General features: G+C 44.2%; 2 protein-coding genes and 1 long non-coding RNA gene across 3 annotated transcripts; 1 reads left to right on the forward strand and 2 right to left on the reverse strand.

Moving 5' to 3' along the window:
• Positions 1 to 1,770: 1,770 nt before the first annotated feature.
• On the reverse strand, positions 1,771 to 4,042 carry gpha2 (glycoprotein hormone subunit alpha 2). The gene is made up of 4 exons (XM_089017971.1): positions 3,745 to 4,042; positions 2,266 to 2,389; positions 1,972 to 2,156; positions 1,771 to 1,902 (listed from the first exon to the last, which is right to left on the reverse strand). Exons 2-4 carry the CDS (start codon positions 2,387 to 2,389, stop codon positions 1,798 to 1,800), a joined length of 414 nt encoding a protein of 137 aa, XP_088874097.1. The 5' UTR covers positions 3,745 to 4,042; the 3' UTR covers positions 1,771 to 1,797.
• Positions 4,043 to 10,170: 6,128 nt separating this feature from the next.
• LOC148902122 (atrial natriuretic peptide receptor 2) lies at positions 10,171 to 16,713 on the forward strand. Its single transcript, XM_088990441.1, has 23 exons — positions 10,171 to 10,316; positions 10,723 to 10,834; positions 10,900 to 11,032; positions 11,369 to 11,501; positions 11,563 to 11,667; positions 11,742 to 11,844; positions 11,904 to 12,049; positions 12,115 to 12,187; positions 12,264 to 12,408; positions 12,478 to 12,564; positions 12,676 to 12,819; positions 12,875 to 12,996; positions 13,058 to 13,196; positions 13,273 to 13,321; positions 13,951 to 14,052; positions 14,117 to 14,236; positions 14,300 to 14,393; positions 14,469 to 14,556; positions 14,631 to 14,770; positions 15,945 to 16,097; positions 16,233 to 16,331; positions 16,417 to 16,508; positions 16,573 to 16,713. Exons 1-23 carry the CDS (start codon positions 10,287 to 10,289, stop codon positions 16,711 to 16,713), a joined length of 2,550 nt encoding a protein of 849 aa, XP_088846567.1. The 5' UTR covers positions 10,171 to 10,286.
• On the reverse strand, positions 16,588 to 18,717 carry LOC148902123 (uncharacterized). Its single transcript, XR_016114244.1, has 3 exons — positions 18,490 to 18,717; positions 18,113 to 18,223; positions 16,588 to 16,725 (listed from the first exon to the last, which is right to left on the reverse strand). It is a non-coding gene; the product is annotated as an uncharacterized LOC148902123 (long non-coding RNA).
• Between the last annotated feature and the right edge of the window lie 163 nt (positions 18,718 to 18,880).

Below are 18,880 nucleotides of genomic sequence, written 5' to 3' on the forward strand. Positions count from 1 at the left end.
TTCCCAGGTCCCATAAAACATAATTTTCTATTAAATAAGCCTTAAAACTACACAAAATATACCTTATTTTATGTATAATAAATGTGCTACAGTATTGTAATTAAATAAATAAACTGTACTATAGAATAAAGTCATTTTATTTACATTTGTGATGGTCGTTGATGGCTTGATGGAATGGAGTGGCCGCTTTCATCAGCATTAAACACTTGATGAGGAACGTAGCCATCTTCTTCCACCATCTTGAGAATGATTCCTTGTAAGCTTCAGCAGCTTCATCGTTAGAACTGGCTGCCTCACCATGACGAATAACACGATGAATCCCTGTACGACGCTTAAAGTTCTCGAACCATCCATGGCTATCCTTGAAATCATCAATGGATGACGAACTTCCAGGTTGCCTCTTGACGATACCCGAGTGAAGATGCTGTGCTTTCTCTGCGATAATTTGTGTCTCAAGGAGCTCTGGGTTGTACAGCTTGGAAGTTGTGATAGTGCAACAGCAACAGATGCAGGTACACACTCTAGAAAATTCATTAATAGCTGCTTCCCTTGCTTGTCTTTTCTCTTCAAACTGTACAGATGGCTTTTGCGTGTTATTTGTGGAGCCTGATTGATGGGATAGTTTAACCTTGCAGTTTACACTCTGCCTTTGAACTATCAATAAAGTGAAAATAACTCCAAATTTCACTGTATCTTCTATCCATTTTCTAACCTTTCTTCATTTCACCTTTTTTCTTTGTTCATGTGCTCACTCCTCCTCACTGCTGCGTGTGTCCTGCCTCGTGTGTCCCCTCCCTCCTCTACCACAGATCTTGACCAATCACGTGCGGCTTTAACCAAAGACCGGGGGCCAGGAATAGAGGACAAAAAAGTCTGCTGCCATTTCCAGCTCCTTGTTAGGAGAACCGGCTCGTTCGCGAACGACACATCACTCATTGTGGCGCTCCGTGTTTCCCGAAAAATAGTTCATATGCCAAATTATATTCTTGCGTGTTTAACGTTCGTAAGGTGAAAAGTTCGCTAGCTAAAGCGTTCGTAAGCCGAGGTGTCACAGAGTTTAGGAATGTTGTAACATACTGGCAAGCACTTTTGAATGTATTTGTCAAAATATTTTTATTTCACATTACAGTAATATAGAAAGTTAACCCTAAATTTAATTTCTAAAATTGAAGATAATTAAAAAAGACAGACTTGTCGAGAAATCAGACATTCATTGTGTGTGTGTGTGTGTGTGTGTGTGTGTGTGTGTGTGTGTGTGTGCTTGCATGTGTGTGTATTTATTTATTTTTTGTTTTTACATTGTAGTTATAAGCGCCTTTCAAAACTCTCAAGGACACTTTAAAGTCACAGGATAAGTGTCTGTGTGGAATGTGTGTGTGTCTGTACGCGTGTGCTAGTTGTACATCACACATAATAATAATAATAATAATAATAATAATAATAATAATAATAATAATAAATACACATCAACATTCACAATTTCAGATTTATTTTTAATTCACGCCATATAAAAAATATTCAATATTTCTATCTTTCCTTTACAGTCATCCCAGGCACTCTTTGGTTTCAACAATAGATATAATTTACCCCCCAAAATATGACAATCAAACAAATAAATATTTAGCGCACCTCTTACATTCTTTAGTCTTTTTTTTCTGGTTAATTATTTATTGTAAAACGTGGAATCATTATTTTTTCAACATGATTTGCTCCTGTCATAATGATTTGATGTGTTATTTTTGTAGTGCAGCAGACAACTGGAATGTGAGCTCCAGTCCTGTTTTTCTTTCTTTTTTGTCAGTAGCGGGACGTACGGCACATGTCGCAACGACATGCCTTGGCCGTCAGGATTTCAATCTCTTCGTGGTGACGACCCCCAGGACACTCCAAACGTACTTTGACCTGTCCGACCAGAGGTAATGTTGTTGAGTGGACGGAGCCCGATGATGGAACCACCCCCCCCCCCCTCACCTTTGCCTCCTTGGCGATGGTGCAGCATCGCGAAGCCGACGTGATGTTGTGCGTGAAGTTGGAGGCCACCAGCACAGAGTACCTGGACGGGAAGGCGCTGGATTCGCAGTAGCCCACGCAGGCGTGCACAAGGTGGGTGCCCCGACACGTGCCCCTCCGGTCGCTGCGGATGCTAACGTTGAAAGCTGAAATGCACAAATGGCCCGCTGAGCGATAACTAATATGGAAAAGGGTCAAATCCGAGACGTTACGACTGCGTATTTGTTTGTGCCGTCTCCGCGGTTCGGGGCTCACGGTGCAAATGACAACCGGGGCCGAGGGTGACGTTCTCATTACTGCGTCCAACAGGAAAGGAGAGTAGTAGTGACATGGCTGGCAGCACCAGCAACCAGACGTTGACCCTCATCGGCTGCGACATCTAAGACAAAAGACAAAAATAAATAATAAAATAAGACAAAAATAAAAGTGTACAATAGCCCATATGGATAGTTTGAATTATAAAAATCTCTAAACACTGAAATGTCATTTCAAATGCCTTTGACATGACCCTCGAAACCTCGAGATGGCAAAAAAGACTCTCTTTTACGACCTGGGTTAAAGTTAATTCCTAACCGAAATACAAAGATTTTTGTGTATCCCTTCAGGTGCTTCCACAATGAGCTCCTCAATTTTAAAAGGAACAAAAGTAATGGGACAAATCAAATATACGGCATGACACTGGTTTTTTGACCATCTGCAGTCAAGTGCCATTCGGTGAAATCTGAAGCGTTCGTGAAGCAATAGTAGCAAAATCATTTCATCCCAATCTGCCAATCTGGTCATTTCATGATCATGATTGTTTTTGATTTCCATGACTGTGTTATTCATTTTAACGAAGGCTTTACATCGATGTGAGTGATCAACTACGGTGCATTGGAATTGGTCCATTGTATTTGGCATGCCAGTGTAGCACACGTGACTCTATTTTGAAGGTTTTATTTATTCTATGAGCAAATAGTGACACTAACAACATGTCATGCTTTCCCAATAATTTGCTCGGCCTGCCCTTTGCCATTTTTGTTTCCTTACCAGGGGAGCACAGGAAACCCCCCATTTGACACACCAGCTAAATGGTCCTGACTGCGGGAATGCATGCATGCATGCATGCATGTGTGTGTGTGCGTGTGTGTGTGTGTGTGTGTGTGTGTGTGTGTGTGTGTGTGTGTGTGTATGTGTGTGTGTGTGAGAGAGAGAGAGAGAGAGAGAGAGAGAGTGTGTGTGTGTGTGTGTGTGTCTGTGTGTGTGCGTGCGTGCGAAAAGTGTAATTAACCCTCTGTCAACTGGTTGGAATGGTGGGAGGGCGGTTGGGGGGGTCCCCGAGTTTTTTTTTCTCTGTAGGTTTTCCATGTTGACGATTTGTATTGAGAAGCATGTTGACATTGTTGTTTTTTTGTTGCAAAAGTTTTTGTGTATGTTCATTTTATTGTTACAATTGTCATCACGTGTAATCGGAATTAAATGACACTGAAATGAAAAATCATTTTAGATGATGTGAAAACGTGCAAGTAGAACCCAACCTGAATTAAAAAAATATTGACAAAAATGGGGAAAAAATGTTTTAAATTCATTTGTATACAGTACATTTTATGCATTATCATTTTTGTAGTAATTTGTAACCTTGATGACAAACTGCCAAACTCCATTGTCAAATTTGCCCTTCAAAACCATTTTTTTTAGAAATGCTTATTATTTTTTTGACATTAATACAAGTGGATTCAATGCAAAATGTCTTACCTGGAGAGGCGGAGAGGGATTTCAGAGCTGGACGACAGACAGCAGTTGACAGGTGTGCGAGTGTGTTGGCATGCGTGGGTGCGTGCGCTGCGAGGCTCGTGCAGCGAGCGATGCCAGGAGCAGGTACGTGAGGCCAATTATAGCTGGGAACACGCCCACAATTGCCGCTCTCCTTTTACCACACAGGTCACCCTTGACTCCTCTCCTTCCAGAATCAACCGTTTTTCTCCTCCAAAACGTCCTTTCCTCCTTTTCTCCTCCTGCAGCGGCGTGTCAGCATGTAAGACAGGGTGCCACCTCCCCGGCGTACTTTAAAACCTTTACGGAGCGGGTGGGGGGCGGTGGTGATGATCCCTGTGACACAGAGGGAAAACGAGATTAAGTTTTCCATCAATGCATTGGCACCATAGACAGACACACACACACACACACACACACACACACACACACACACACACACACACACACACACACACACACACACACACACACACACACACACACACACACACACACACACACACGGACATACAATGAGACCTCAACTTACAAACACCTTATCTTACAAACTTTTCATCTTACAAACGTCAAATTTATGAAAATTAAACCTTATAATAAGCACTATTTTCATAATACACACCCACCACGGCTGGCGGAGTGATCTTCGGCGGAAGCACACGACCGAACAGCACCAGAGATTAAGTTACCAACAGTCCTTATGGAAGGTGACTCTCCTTCCATAAGCCATCAACGACCATCAAAAAGGTAAATAAAACTTTATTTTACAGCACAGTTTATTTCTTTAATTACAGTCCTCATGTAATGCGCCTCTCTTTCCAAACAGCAATTCCTTTTGACCTTCAACGCCATTCCATCAAGCCATAAATGACCATCAAAAATGTAAATAAAGTGACTTTATGATACAATGCAGTGTATTTCTTTTATTACAATACAATAGCACATTTATTATACATAGAATAAGGTATGTTGTGTGTAGTTTTAAGGCTTAAGGCTTATTTAGTTGAAAAGTATATTTTATGGAAACCCGGGAACGGATTATTCCCATTTTAATGGTTTCCTATGGGAAAAAAACTTTTTTGAGATACACTCTTTTCGCCTTACACACTCTGTCTGGGAACCAATTAAGTTCGTAAGTTGAGGTCTCACTGTACACACAAACACACACCATGTTAACTTCAGACGGTATTTTTCGCAGTTAAAACCACAGGTGCAAAACGACACGTTGGCCCACGCAAGCAGATTGCGTGAGGTGTCAAAGTAGGGGTGTATTTGGACGGCGCCATTTGGGAGCACACAAGGCTAAAAGATGTCAGAAGGGATTGAATCAGAAGTGTTAGTGGAGGACAAGGAAAAATACATAAATTGCATTTTTTAACAGGTATCATGAGCTAAATTACTTTTTGTTGTTGTTTGGTTAAAAAAAGCACAGCTGAATGTTATAATTTGCCTTCTTTCCAACACAAACAAAATGTTCCTGACTAAAAGCATAACAATATTTTTAAAAATAGTTTTTTTGTTGCATTTTTGCTTCTTCCTGAAGTTGGCACTTGTGACCCCATGATGACCTCAGGGTAAGCCAAACTCTCATCAAATTGGTGATTTCATTCCATTCAACATTCTGTATAATATAATGGTAACATACATACTGTAGGTCAACAGCACATGTTAACTCATTCGCTGCCATTCCTGAATTTATTCGGGAATTGAAATGTGTGATGAGAAGTGGCATTCCCAAAATTGCTCGGGTATTGTTTTGTTCTTGCGGGGGTACAGATGCAGCATTGGTCAGACCTATGGCACTGTTATTGTTCCTACCGCCAGGGGGCAGCGTTTGCCTTATGTCCATGTTAGCGCTTTGTTACAGCTTCAGCTGTTGTTAAAGCGCTATAAAAACCATTATGTATGCATTGTATTGTATTTTGTACAGCCGCCCCCATTTCAAGCTCAGATAACTCCAGACTCCATATCATTTAAGAATTAACTATTTTTTTCTGATGAAAGAAGAGAGTCTAGGGCAGTGGTTCTTAATCTTGTTGGAGGCACCCCACCAGTTTCATATGCCTTTCTATCAATGACTGTGCCCACTGACGAAAGTGAGGGGTGGACCTCTGCGGCAGAAGGTCCACCGAACCCCTGACACCGACTCACCGAACCCCTAGGGTTCAATTGAACCAATTTTAAGAACCACTGGTCTGAGGTTTCGAACGCTGTATTGAATGTTTATGTAGTCCTAAAACCTAATATTCTGTGGGTCCTGCAATTCGAGTGACAATGACAAAAACCCTGGCAAGATGAATTTTACCGTGCATTGTAATTCATAGTTATGAAGTTTCTGGAAAAATAAGTAATACTGCATTCATTAATATCAAAATAACATTATATTGGCATTATTCTATTTTTATTATGAGGAAAACCTAATGTGGTAGAGGAAAAAAACGAGGGCAGATTTGGGAAGAAATAATGACAGAAAAGTTGACCCGCATCTCATATGAATGACATATATACACCAATTACAATAACTTTGCTGCGGGACTAATAAAGGCAAATCCAATCCAATCCAATTCAAGACAAATATAAACCAATTCTTAAAGACACACCCACACACAAACGCACGCACACACACACAGACACACAAATGAAGAAATAAAAATTTTAACGTAACATACTAAGAAATAAGAAAGATGTCTTATTGTTTTCCAAATTACACACGCACGCACAAATAGTGATCACCTTGTGGCCCTGCCACCCCACACATTCTCAATATGGTTATGTCAATGGAAAAGTGGAATTTGTGACATCAGCATCATTCAAACCCCCCAATTACACGCACGCACACACACACGCACACACACACACACACACACACACAATTATTGCGGTGACAGTTGCACGGAGGGAACTCAAGTGAATAGCCTCCTCAGATTAGACGGGGGGGGGGGGACCCCCAACCTAGGGACACCCAGTTCAGACGCAACCACTTTGGTGTGACTCAGCGAGCTTGACTGATGTTTGTATTAATTCCTAGCACCCTTGTTGCCGTAGTGACCATGGCATCTCCAGTCATTACGGTGCTACATTGTACAAATTCGATTGCAGTGTTTTGGATGTGTTATTCTGGGCTGTGAGATAATACGAGGCGAGTATGGGGCAAAGGGAAACTTTGCCTCATACAGTATACCCCACACAACCTCCCCACCCCCAATATATTGACCCATTTACCTCCCACCTCCCCATATTATGTACATACATGTAGACATTCACACACGTGCGCTGCCAATATAAACCGCCACACATGACACAATCACCACATTTTGGTGCGTCTGCTGCCAAAATTGTGACAATTTTTAGAAGTGACACACACTCCCTTGGAGGTGGAACAGGTCACTCATTTCAATTGACAAGAAGAAAGTGGGGTTTTGCATAAGGACGCACGTGCGCGCACAGACAAACACACACGCACATGCACACACACCTCTCTTTCACGCCAGGAAGCCGAACTGAAGAAATGTCCCCACATCACACATATTAAAACACACGACACATACACACTTCTTTCGCGCCAGGTAGACGAAGAGAGAAAATGTCCCCAAAACATATATATTAAAACACACACACACACACACACACACACCTCTTTCACGCCAGAAAGCCGAACCGAAGAAATGTCCCCATAACCCACATATTAAACACACACACACACTAAATGGAAACATGAAGAGAGCGGCATGATGGCCATCAATTAGCAGAATAAAGCCTCGGAATGTCTTCCACAGAAGTACAAACTCTTCCCCCTCGTAAAATGCAGTATTTGACAATAAAAAAAAAGAGACGAAATTCGTTTTAGGACGAATGAAATAGGTGGAGATCAAAGAGTAAGGTCTGAGTGAACGAACAAAATCACAAAATGGAAAAAAAAAAAACATTGATGTTTGCATGTCCCTGCGCCTACGTGGGTTTTATCTGCGAATTGATTTTCTCCTACATTCCGAAAACATGTGGACCAGGCTGATTGAACACTCTAGGTCAGTGGTGCTTAATCTTGTTGGAGGCACCCCACCAGTTTCATATGCTCATTCATCGAACCCTTCTTTCAATGACTGTGCCCACTAACTGCAGACTAGAGTGAGGGGTGGACCTCTGCGGCAGAGGATCCACTGAACCCCTGAGACCGACTCACCGAAACCCCTAGGGTTTGATCAAACCCAGTTTAAGAACCACTGCCTAGATTGTCCCGAGCGCAGGTGGTTGTTCGTTATGGCCTGCAACTGGCTTTCGACTCCCCAAAGACAGCTGAGATAGGCTCCAGCACCCCCTGCAACCTTTTGGCGGGTCCCGAGGTATTTGGTGAGATCACAGGGAACAACTTTGGGACAATTTCAAGAAACTCCTACTTCACAATCTGACGTCTCCAAAGGGCTAAGCGGCGCACCATCGCCACAATGCCACCACTTAGAAGCCAGTAGGGAGATTGAATGTTGTGGGGTTCAAGTGAACATTTCCCAGAGAGGGTGTGTGTGTGAAAATTGCATTTAAGTAACCAAACTGAGTATTTGTACTCTGTTACGCCACAGGACGGCAGCGGACTCAGTGTGTTCACAAAAACTGAGCAAACTGTTTTTCCTTGTTCGGTCTAATGTACTGTAGATTGAATAAGAGCCCCTCCGTAACCCCATCCCCCACTGAAATTGAACGTTGGAAGTGTCATTATCGCCATAAGTTTCAGTCCTTTTCATGTTGTTGTGCACGACAGCGCCGGAGATGAGGTCACTCTTCAGATCAAAATTAATACTTTTGAAAGCCTCGCGAAGCTTTGTGTTGGGCGATTCCTTCTCATTTTAAGAAAACAAATAACTCAATAGGCCGGTACAATTGAGTGTAAATCATTTTTTCCATTCGAAACTAAATGCGCACTGGGGGGTGTGAGGGTGGGGTGGAGGTGGAACTGGAGGGAAGTCGGAGTGGACAAGTGTGAAAGAAAGAGGATATTTAGGCAACTTGGTTGCCATCACCAAGAACACACAATTACACATGCGCTCGCTCTTTCTCTCGCTGCGGGTGCCACAATGCTATCATTAACCCTAATCACAGCCGTTATCCGAACCTGTCTGCACTCATGCTTGCCCGGGGCTGCCTTTTACAAGCGACAGTACGGCCACTGTTTCTATGCACATTTGGTGTTGGGGAGCGACCGGTATTGAGCAACGGCGGGCTAATTAGGGGCTAAAGAAATCAGGGTGGGTGACTATTGTACGTGTCGGAAAATGTTGAGAAATTGCCATGCGGGGGCATTTCTTTTTCTCTGACGAACATGAATTGAGATTTTATTGAAAGACGTATGCAACCGCAAATTGGGATTTTCCTTGAGTCTAGTGTGGCAAAAAAAACGTAAGCTTGGGAACGGTAATGGCGAGAGTGGGCTTGGGAATTTGGCGCCCACTGGTGGCTAATGTCAGATTGAAAATATATTTGGTCTAACCGTGTGGCAATATAACTCGAGAGCCGTAAAGAATCTCTATATTTAATAGTTAGTTGTAACTAATTCAAATAAAACATTCGCCAACTACGATATATGAGCGGCAATTACAAATGTGGGTCTATGAAGAACACTTTAGTAGTGAACAAGTAGAGTGCTCCATCTCACAACAGCGGTTCGCTTGTATGGTCCATTGTAATGAATGCATTTTCATTGTTTTGTGGGAAAAATCCATTCCTTATAATGACATTTATGTGGTGGTGTTTGTGGAACACAAAATTGGCAAATGAACGACATGAATGTGAACATGTAAATAGGGTACGTTCAAATGACTGTGTGTATGTGTATATGCATGTGAGGGGGAGAGAGAAAGATAGAGATGGGAGAGGGAAAAGCAGAGAGAGAGAGAGAGAGAGAGAGAGAGAGGGGGGGGGGGGGGGGGAGAGAGAGAGGGGGGGGGGAGAGAGAGAGAGAGAGAGAGAGAGAGAGAGAGAGAGAGAGAGAGAGAGAGAGAGAGAGAGAGAGAGAGAGAGAGAGAGAGAGAGAGAGGGAATGAGAAAGAGATATGAGAGGAAAGAGAGATGGGAGAGGGTGAAAAAGAAAGATAGAAGTAGAGAGTGAAAGATAGACAAGGGGGCAGAGAGAGAGAAGAGGGAGAAGCCAAGAGAAAGAGAGAAAGACATAGGAGAGGGAAAGAAAGGAAAGCGATCGGAGAGGGAGAAGCAGAGAGAGAGAGACATAGAAGGAGAGAAAGGAAAAAGAGAGGGGGGAGTGAAGCAGAGATAGAGATAGACAGACAAAAAGGCAGACTCAAAATGTAGAACCACTGTCTTTCAGTAGAGGGAGACATTTCTCCATTTTTTTTTGTGTTCCAAAGGGCGAAAAGTGAGCACCTGCTGCACAACCTTCACTTCGGACTGGGTCCTCCAACCACTGAACACGTCCTGCTGCATTTCGGTCTGGTCTGCTACGCCTTCATTGAATTGCTCCATCCTGGCTCCGTCAACGACAGTACATCCTCTTCCATCCTGGTCCAGTTCGGTTCGTCATGAAGGGCAACCTCTGCAACTTGATCTGGGTGAGAACTTGCACCACCTGCCTCCTTCTTGTCCTGTTCTGAGTGGCAAGCGCAACATTTATCATTGGTGGGGAGTAAATAAGTAAAAATACGCCACAACTGGATTGATTGAGATCTTGGGGGGGGGGGGGGGATGCAAGGATAATTATTTGATATGAAAAGGTCTTTTTTTGTGACAGTCATTAATTTTTAGGATTACACTCTAAAAACAAGTCACTGCTGCACTTTGCTTGCATCTTTCATTTCCTAAAAATAAACTTTTGTGGGTACATTTTCCTAAAACAAAAAGATCTAAAAGTTGTCCAATAGATGTCTGTCAATTCCAATTCACAAATTTGGACATCTTTAGCAGCGACAAGGTCAAAAGCAACTTAATTGCAGCATGTGAACGCGGACATGTGCATAGGTGTGTGTGTCCTGCGTCACACCTGCGTCCTCCTGGCACGATCTTGACAACAGCGAGTACGACTGTTGGCCTCTGGAGCGCCCCAACGACTCCAACATGATCAGTTGCGGAGGTGAGCGTCTCGATCACGTCCAGGGCCGCCGGTGGTAAAGCTGCCGCCGACGTGTCTGCGTGCAGGTTTGGAGATGGCGTGGGTCCTGCGTCCTCCCGAGACGGTGAAGAGCGGCGAAGTGTTCAGCGTTGTCTACTCGGTCTCTGTCCGTGATTCATTTTACAGATGGGCAGTGGGTAACCGCATCTTCCCTCATAGGTAATCTTCCGCATAAACCCCCCGGATAAGATCAGAGACCCGACAGGAATCATTTTTAAATAATCAAAGTTGACGTGGGTCCTGCGGTTTCCTCCCACGGTCCAAAAACATGCATGGCACGCTGATTGAACACCCTGAATTGTCCCAAGGTGTGAGTGTGAGAGTACCGGTCTCTGTGTGCTATGCAATTGGCTGGCTACCAATTCAGGGTGTCCCCCGCCGAGTGCCCGAAGATGGCTGGGATAGGCTCCAGCAACCCCCGCGACCCTAGTGAGGATTAAGCAGTCTGGAAAATGTATGGATGGATGGGTTGACTATGCATGGATACATTCTCAGTTCTATAGTGGACGCACAAGACGCTCGGAGGTTCTGTGAGGATCACGAGTGTCCGGCCAACTGGAAAGATGCCGATGGCGAAAACTGCTGCATTCATCACGCCAACATCCATTCCTGTCCGCTGGCATACATGGTAGACCCGCACACACAAACAGGTGGGCCAAGTCCACCAGCTGGCCCATATTTTTGTGCAGACTTCAGAGAGCATTTGTGGTCCGTGGATTCCTGACGACGGAAAGATCTTCACACACACCATCTCCACTTCGGGCAAGATGACGCAGACCAATTGGAGTGCCAAGGTAAAGGCGAGGGACACGTTTGGTGACCCGGTGGGGAGCTAGCGGCCTAATGAAGGTGTGTCCTCATTTCTCAGGTGGTTCTTCTACACGTGGGCTTGACGTCCCTCATCGCTCACATCAGAGTAGGCCGTATGCAGGTGGCCCTGGAGGCCAAAAGTACCGTGCTGCCCTCCGCAGGTACGACACAGATGCCACCGCAGTCACATCAAGGGGTAACCGCCATCGGAACGTTTCAGTGTGCGGCGACAGGGAATGCCAGGAGGCAGAAATGTGCTCCACCTGTCCTGCCGATTGCGGCGAATGCCCCATGACGCCGTCCACCAAACTGGCCATCGGGCTGCCATTAAGCCTTCTGTGCCTTTGCTTTGTCTTGACCGCCATGGTGAGGAGTCGCCCCGTGTTGTCGCACGACACTGAGTGACTCCTGAGCATGTCTATTGTGTTTAGTGGCTGAGATACCAGAAGCAGAAGCTGCTGTGGGATGAAAGCTGGATCATCGATTTTGACCTCATCAAGCAAGGTCCGGTGATCCACCAGACACATTTGCCATTTCCTTCAAAGCGGGAAGAAGACACTACGTGTCTATGGCACCGTAGATCAGCACGCCCGTGTGACCATGGGCAGTTTGATGAGTATGGCTGCGGCTCACAGCGACAGCAACACCAGTTGCGTGACGGCGTTTACTTCCTGTGGGGGACAAGCAGGAACCAAAAAGACAACCTTCACCTGCACGGGGATCTAGTAGGCTTCACCATTTGATATTTGGCTTCTACACGGGGACAGAGGCGAGCTGATGCTGGTGTTTTACAGCGACGGCAGAACGGTGGCCATCAAGAAGATTCCCAGCAAATCCTTCTCTCTGTCCAAGAGCATCAGACAGGAAGTCAAGCAAGTTAGGTGAGACGTCACAAGATGGAGACGCTAAGTCCTTCATCACAAGGTTTTTAGATATGTAATTACAGAGTAGATGAAAAGATCCAACTTGTACGACTGACTCCCCGTGTCCAGGGAGTTGGACCACCCCAATCTGTGCAAGTTCATCGGCGGCTGCGTCCAAGCGCCGGGTGTCGCCATAGTAACCGAGTACTGCCCCAAGGGGAGCCTGAATGACGTCCTTCTCAACGAGGAGATCCCACTCAACTGGGGCTTCAGGTAAGATCGTCACATGCTTTGGCGGCGAGGCGGGCGTGACGTGGGAACCTCCTAGGTTTTCCTTCGCCACGGACATTGCCAGAGGGATGTCATACCTACACCAGCATCGTATTTGTCATGGCCACCTCAAGTCTCTCAACTGTGTGCTGGATGACCGCTGGGTGTGCAAGATCACCGGTGAGCCTCGCCCGACACCCCAATTAAACTCCACCCATCATTAACCACATCACCGTCCCAGATTATGGGTTGAGGGTGTATCGGCGTGGGGAAGGGGCGGAACCTCTCTCCACCTATCAGCAGAGAGTCCAGGAAGTGTACATGGCTCCAGAGTTTCAAAATGCCAACGTGGAGCCGACGCTGGCTGGAGACGTCTTCAGGTGACTGCGTGTGCAAGAGCGCAAATCACAAAGACAGTTTTTGTCAATTTGTTTAGAAGTGTGTGTGTCATTATAGTTTTTCTATAATCCTGTTGGAGATCGCAACACGCAGTGACCCCGTCCCTGTAAGTCTGCATAATGTATATCATGTGTGTGTATAGCATAGCAAGCGAAACTAAGTAACATTGTATAGAAGTGATTTTAATATCCTGATATTACTATATAAATTACCGAATGGTTCAGGTCGAGCATATAAGACATTGCAAATTGAATGAATTGGAACGTAGATCTCTGAGATCTCCAGAATGGGGTAAATTAGTGGAGCCCAGGTTTTGAAGAAAAAAAAAACACGGTGAAGGAGCATTTAGCTGTTATGCTGCATCCAAATAGAAGCGATGTCAGATTTAAGTCTAAATGCTTTTAAATCCAAGTTAAAAACTACATTTTCCCCTCCCCATTTCTTTTAGGCCCTTTTAAAATCAATTTCACTCTAGTCTAGAGTTACTAATTTAGTATTTCTTTTTCTTTAAATATTTTGGGTATAAACGTGTGCCAATGTGGCCGACGTATGCTTTTGGTTAATATTAATGCATTCCTTGCCTTCATATTTAGAGCAGACACCCCTGCACCCCAAAACGGGGGGAGGGGGTCAATAAGGTGAAACCGCTTGATTTCGCTCAATTTATTTATCTCGATCAAAATATTGGTAAGGAATCCCTTCAGTTAAAAAAGTGCCCCGCCCACTTCTGTGCAGGTGGACGAGTCCAACCTGGAATGTTCTTGCTGTCCACCTCTTCCTGAGCTCATCTCCAGCAAAGCCGACAACACCTGCCCATGCCCTGCTGACTACGTGGAAGTGAGTTAGCCAAGTGACGTGATACGAGCATTTAGAGGCCTTAACCAAATTTTCGATGACGCAGCTCATCCGCCGATGTGGCACTCACAATCCCGTCCAGCGACCCACTTTTGAACAAATCAGGAAGTTTGTCTACCGCATCAACCCCATCAAAGTCAGCCCGGTGGACATGATGATGAACCTGGTCAGATACGAATCGTCCTGAAAATTTCGTAAGTGCACTCTGTACTCACGCACCGTGTTTCAGATGGAGAAGTACAGCAAACATCTGGAAGTCCTGGTGGCCGACCGCACTCAAGATCTGATGCATGAGAAGCAGAAGACTGACAGACTACTTTACAGTATGACTTAACACACGCAGGCTACACAAACACACACACATGTTTATCCATGGCTGTGTGCGCACGTGTGCGCAGGCATGCTTCCTCGCCAGGTGGCCGACGACCTCCGGCAAGGGAAACCGTCAGAGGCTCAGAGCTACGTCAGCGCCACCGTCTTCTTCAGGTTGGAGGGACACAAAGTCAGCGCGTATGGATGACTGGCGGGTCAGCTAGCTGACTCTGTGTGTGTGTGTGAAGTGACATCGTAGGCTTCACGCAGCTGTCCAGTAGCAGTACCCCATACCAAGTGGTGGACTTCCTTAACAAGCTCTACACCACCTTCGACGACATTATTGATAACTACGACGTCTACAAGGTGGAAACCATCGGAGACGCCTGTGAGCCATGCACGCCAACACACGCGCGCACACACATTTGTAATTTGTACCATTAACAAATTATTTGACGTAATTAATTTTAATCATTTTGCTGACTCAGAAGTCATTTTTTGCCAGATACAAAGCCAAATACAAATAAGAAGAAAAAAAGACTGTATATTACGAAACTTAAATTAATGAAGAGGAATGATTTTTATGGAAACGCATGACGATATTCGGCAGATTCCAAAATCACAACAGGTTGTGTAAAGCAGAGCGCTGACTAATACGAGAGATGCTGGATGTATTTTTTTAATAAATATGAACAATCTATATTATAGAAGTTTCACCATTGCATTAAAACAGTTAAATATGTCAGGTTGAAAAAAAACCTTTTATTTCACATCAACAACAGTTGTTATGTGAAGTCAAGATTTATTTTACTTTTCTTTTTACAAACCACTTACAGACCATTTACATTCAGTGAAATCCAGTCTTATATTAAAACAATTACTTTTGCCGCGTCAAAAATGCAATTTTATTTTTAACTCATTCACAGCCAGAAGATATGCCAAAATGTGTCTACGACAGTGCCAGGGTTTTTGTCATTTTCACTAAAATTGCATCACCCACAGAATATTGACTTTTACAACTACATAAACATTCAACGCAGCGTAAGAAACATATTTATGTCAACCATATTTGGTTCTAGAGTTATCTGCAGTGTAAGCTGCACAAAAAGGCAAATGCAGCCCCCTCGTGGAGGGAAGAACATTGTCAGAGGTCTGACCAGTGCTTTATCGGCACACCCCACAACAAAAAACATAACCAGAACAAATTTGGGAATTGCGATCTACATGCTTTTCAATTCCCGAATACATTCAGGGAATGGCAGTGAATAAGTTAAAAGCTTCACCCTTAACCATTATTGTTAATAAATGCACTTCCAATAAATATTAGCAAATTGTCCTTTTTATAAAGTAACTAATTAAGTAACTTGTAATCTAACTAGTGAATTTTAAAAATCAAGTCATCAGGAAAGCAACTGTGTTACTTTTTCATGGTAACTGTGAGCAATCTGCTTCCCAATAACAGCTGGTGTGCCCCACCACCAAGGTTCCCCAAACCCGTTTTGAGAATTGCCGCTGTTGACGAGCCGGAACACGTAAAATACGGCAATGTTTATATTTTTTAGACATGGTGGTGTCGGGTGTCCCCCGAGAAAACGGCATCCTTCATGCCTCCGAGATTGCCAGCATGGCGTTGGACCTGGTGGACGTGTGCCGCACATTTCGGATTCCGCATAAGCCCAACATGCAGCTGCAGATCCGCGCCGGGATCCACTCGGGTCTCAGTTTATTTCAAGACATTGCTTTTTTTTAAAAATATATGAATATATTGAGACCCAAATTATAACAATGAAAATTCTAAAGTTTTTAATTCGTAGCGTCCGCAATAAGTGCGTGTTTATGTTTACGATCAGGTCCAGTGGTGGCAGGCGTGGTTGGGACTAAAATGCCTCGCTACTGTCTGTTCGGCGACACGGTCAACACGGCTTCTCGTATGGAGTCCACCAGTCTGGGTATTGTATCCGCACCCACGACGTGTCTGCCCCCCTGCACTTGCCGTCTTGTGTCATGGTTACCTTTGCGTTATGTGTCACACAGCACTGAAGATCCAGTGTAGCGCCAGCGTCTTTTACCTGCTGGAGGAAATTGGCGGCTACGTGCTGGATTGCAGAGGAACGCTGCAGGTCAAGGTCAGTGGCGCCGGATCCGGTGGGATCCCCGAAATACCACCGATGACAAACGTCTTCTGGTCAGGGTAAGGGTGACATGGTGACGTACTGGCTGGACGGGAAAAACTCGAGGGAATTGGACAGCAAGAGCGTCCCCGCTGAGACGCTCAAAGAGCGAGAAGTGCGGTCCTCCCTGCCAGGCGAGCTCGATGTGGGCGATCTTTGAACCAGCGAAGCCCTGAAACCAACGGATGGAAAAGTGTGAGCTAAATAGAGTACAGTTGTACCGTTGTAATGATGCAGATGCACTTTTAACTATTTATTGAACAGTCAAAGATGTTGATTATTCATAACAATAGTCAGCAAAAATAAATTCATCGATAATTTGTGTGAGGTTTTCATTCCACTGAATTAGCAAAGATCGTTTACACCGCAGATGCAAAGTAGCTTTTTAATTATCACGTACGCATGCGTCGAGAACCTCTCTTGACAAGGGAACGTTGTGGCCACTCTGAAGAGCACTTATTCATTCTATTAAGCATTTACATATCTGAGACGCATGTGCACGCTCGCATTTCAAAGGACTCTTAAGCTTGGTCACGCGCACGCCTGTGTTTGTGAGGGCGCGTGCGTGGTTCGTCTTTTAATTACAGAATACATCAGAGGACACAAACAAATAATGAAGCGTTTCCATGGTTGCTTTCTTCACCTGTTTTCCTGTTTACTGCAACCTTTTTTCCCCCCTCCGATATGTTTCCATTAAATCAAGTACAGTACTTTATATTCCTATATATAACACCAGTTTAATGCTCAAAATGAAGATAATGTTACAGTGACTTGGAGCAAAATGCTTTTTAGGAATAAAATGTCCCTCTTTAATCGCATTGTCCGTTCAATCCTATTGTTGTCAACGCATTCGTGTCGACAGAGAACTACATCTGGACTATCACTTTATCAGCGCCGTTATTTTCATTGTTCTTTGAACCATTCTTTCACATACAAAAGGAACTGTGTGATTATGTCTGAGTCGACTGATTGTGGTGGCTAACAAATAAACATATCTAATAATCGTGAATAAACTTCTGCAGGGTGTAAACATGACAAATTTAACATTAATTGCAATCTTGTGCCTGTGGCCGAGTTTCCAATTTTGTATGATTGGTATGAGTATGTTTTGGGGGATTTTCTATTTCCAGTTCAAACAAAAGTAAATCATTGTCGGACACCCCGATAGTCTGATGGTGAGCACGCTGACTTCCCAGGGCAGAGGTTCTGAATTCAAGACCCGGTCCGGCCTCCCTGTGTGGAGTTTGCATGTTCTCCCAGAGCGCACATGCATTTTTTTCCATGTCCTCTGGTTTCCTCCCACGTTCCAAAAACATGAATGGCAGGCTGATTGAACACTCCGAATTGTTTCCTAGATGTGAGTGTGTGTGTGTGCAGATGGTTGTTTGTCTTTGTGTGCCCTGTGATTAACTGGCAACCAATTTAGGGTGTCCCCCACCAAGTGCCCGAAGACGGCTGGGATAGGCTCCAGTACCCGCACCCCCCCCCAGGCCCCTAAAGCGGTCTGGAAAATGGATGGATGGAAATCATTGTTTTGATGTCTCATAAGAGCCAAGCACCTGTCAATCGTGGAGCAAAGTGCTGGTCCTCTTGTCCAACAGCCAATGAGCTGCGACCCGACCGGCGTAGATGACGTACGACCATGACAAGACCACAATCGCAAAGAAAACCTGATTAAAAACACAGAAAAGCAAACGTTTGAGCTACAAGAGGATTTGCCCCTCAAGTCAAAGATTTGAAATTACTTATTTGTCTCCTACTTACGGAGAGTCACTTTTGTACTTGTGTTAAATAAACCACAAATGCGTACCGAATATAAATCTATTAATTAAATAGATTAAAATCGTGTTGTGTGACGAATTCAGTCATGAGGTTAGCTGCTAGCTACATAGAAACACGAAACATTTGGCGTTACTCAAACGACCGTAAAGTTTACCGCCGAATAAATCCTATCCAGGGTTCGACTGCTGACCATCACCATGTTGTCACTTTTAGACAGTTTATTATCTATATCGCTTCAAATGCGTTTCCCCACTTTTCTTTTATATTAATAACATCGAAGCTGCAATTTGAAATGAGCTGATATCCAGTGATGTCACGCCGTGTTCTTCTCTGCAGTTTTAGTGGGGTGGCGCACAACCGCAGCGCAACTCTGTGCTCAGACTTAGAATTACACCTTGATAAAAACAAAAGGTAAACAATACTTCTTTCAGCCGAAATACTGCAAATACTCCCACTGAAGTAAAAACTCCAAGAACTAATGTTATATTTGCGTATTAATTTTTCTGACAGTAAAAAGTACAATACTGTCTGTAGTGACTAGCTGT

The sequence above is a fragment of the Hippocampus bargibanti genome, linkage group LG02, assembly GCF_051943395.1.
Source record: "Hippocampus bargibanti isolate YZ-2025 linkage group LG02, ASM5194339v1, whole genome shotgun sequence".
Classification (NCBI taxonomy): domain Eukaryota; kingdom Metazoa; phylum Chordata; class Actinopteri; order Syngnathiformes; family Syngnathidae; genus Hippocampus; species Hippocampus bargibanti.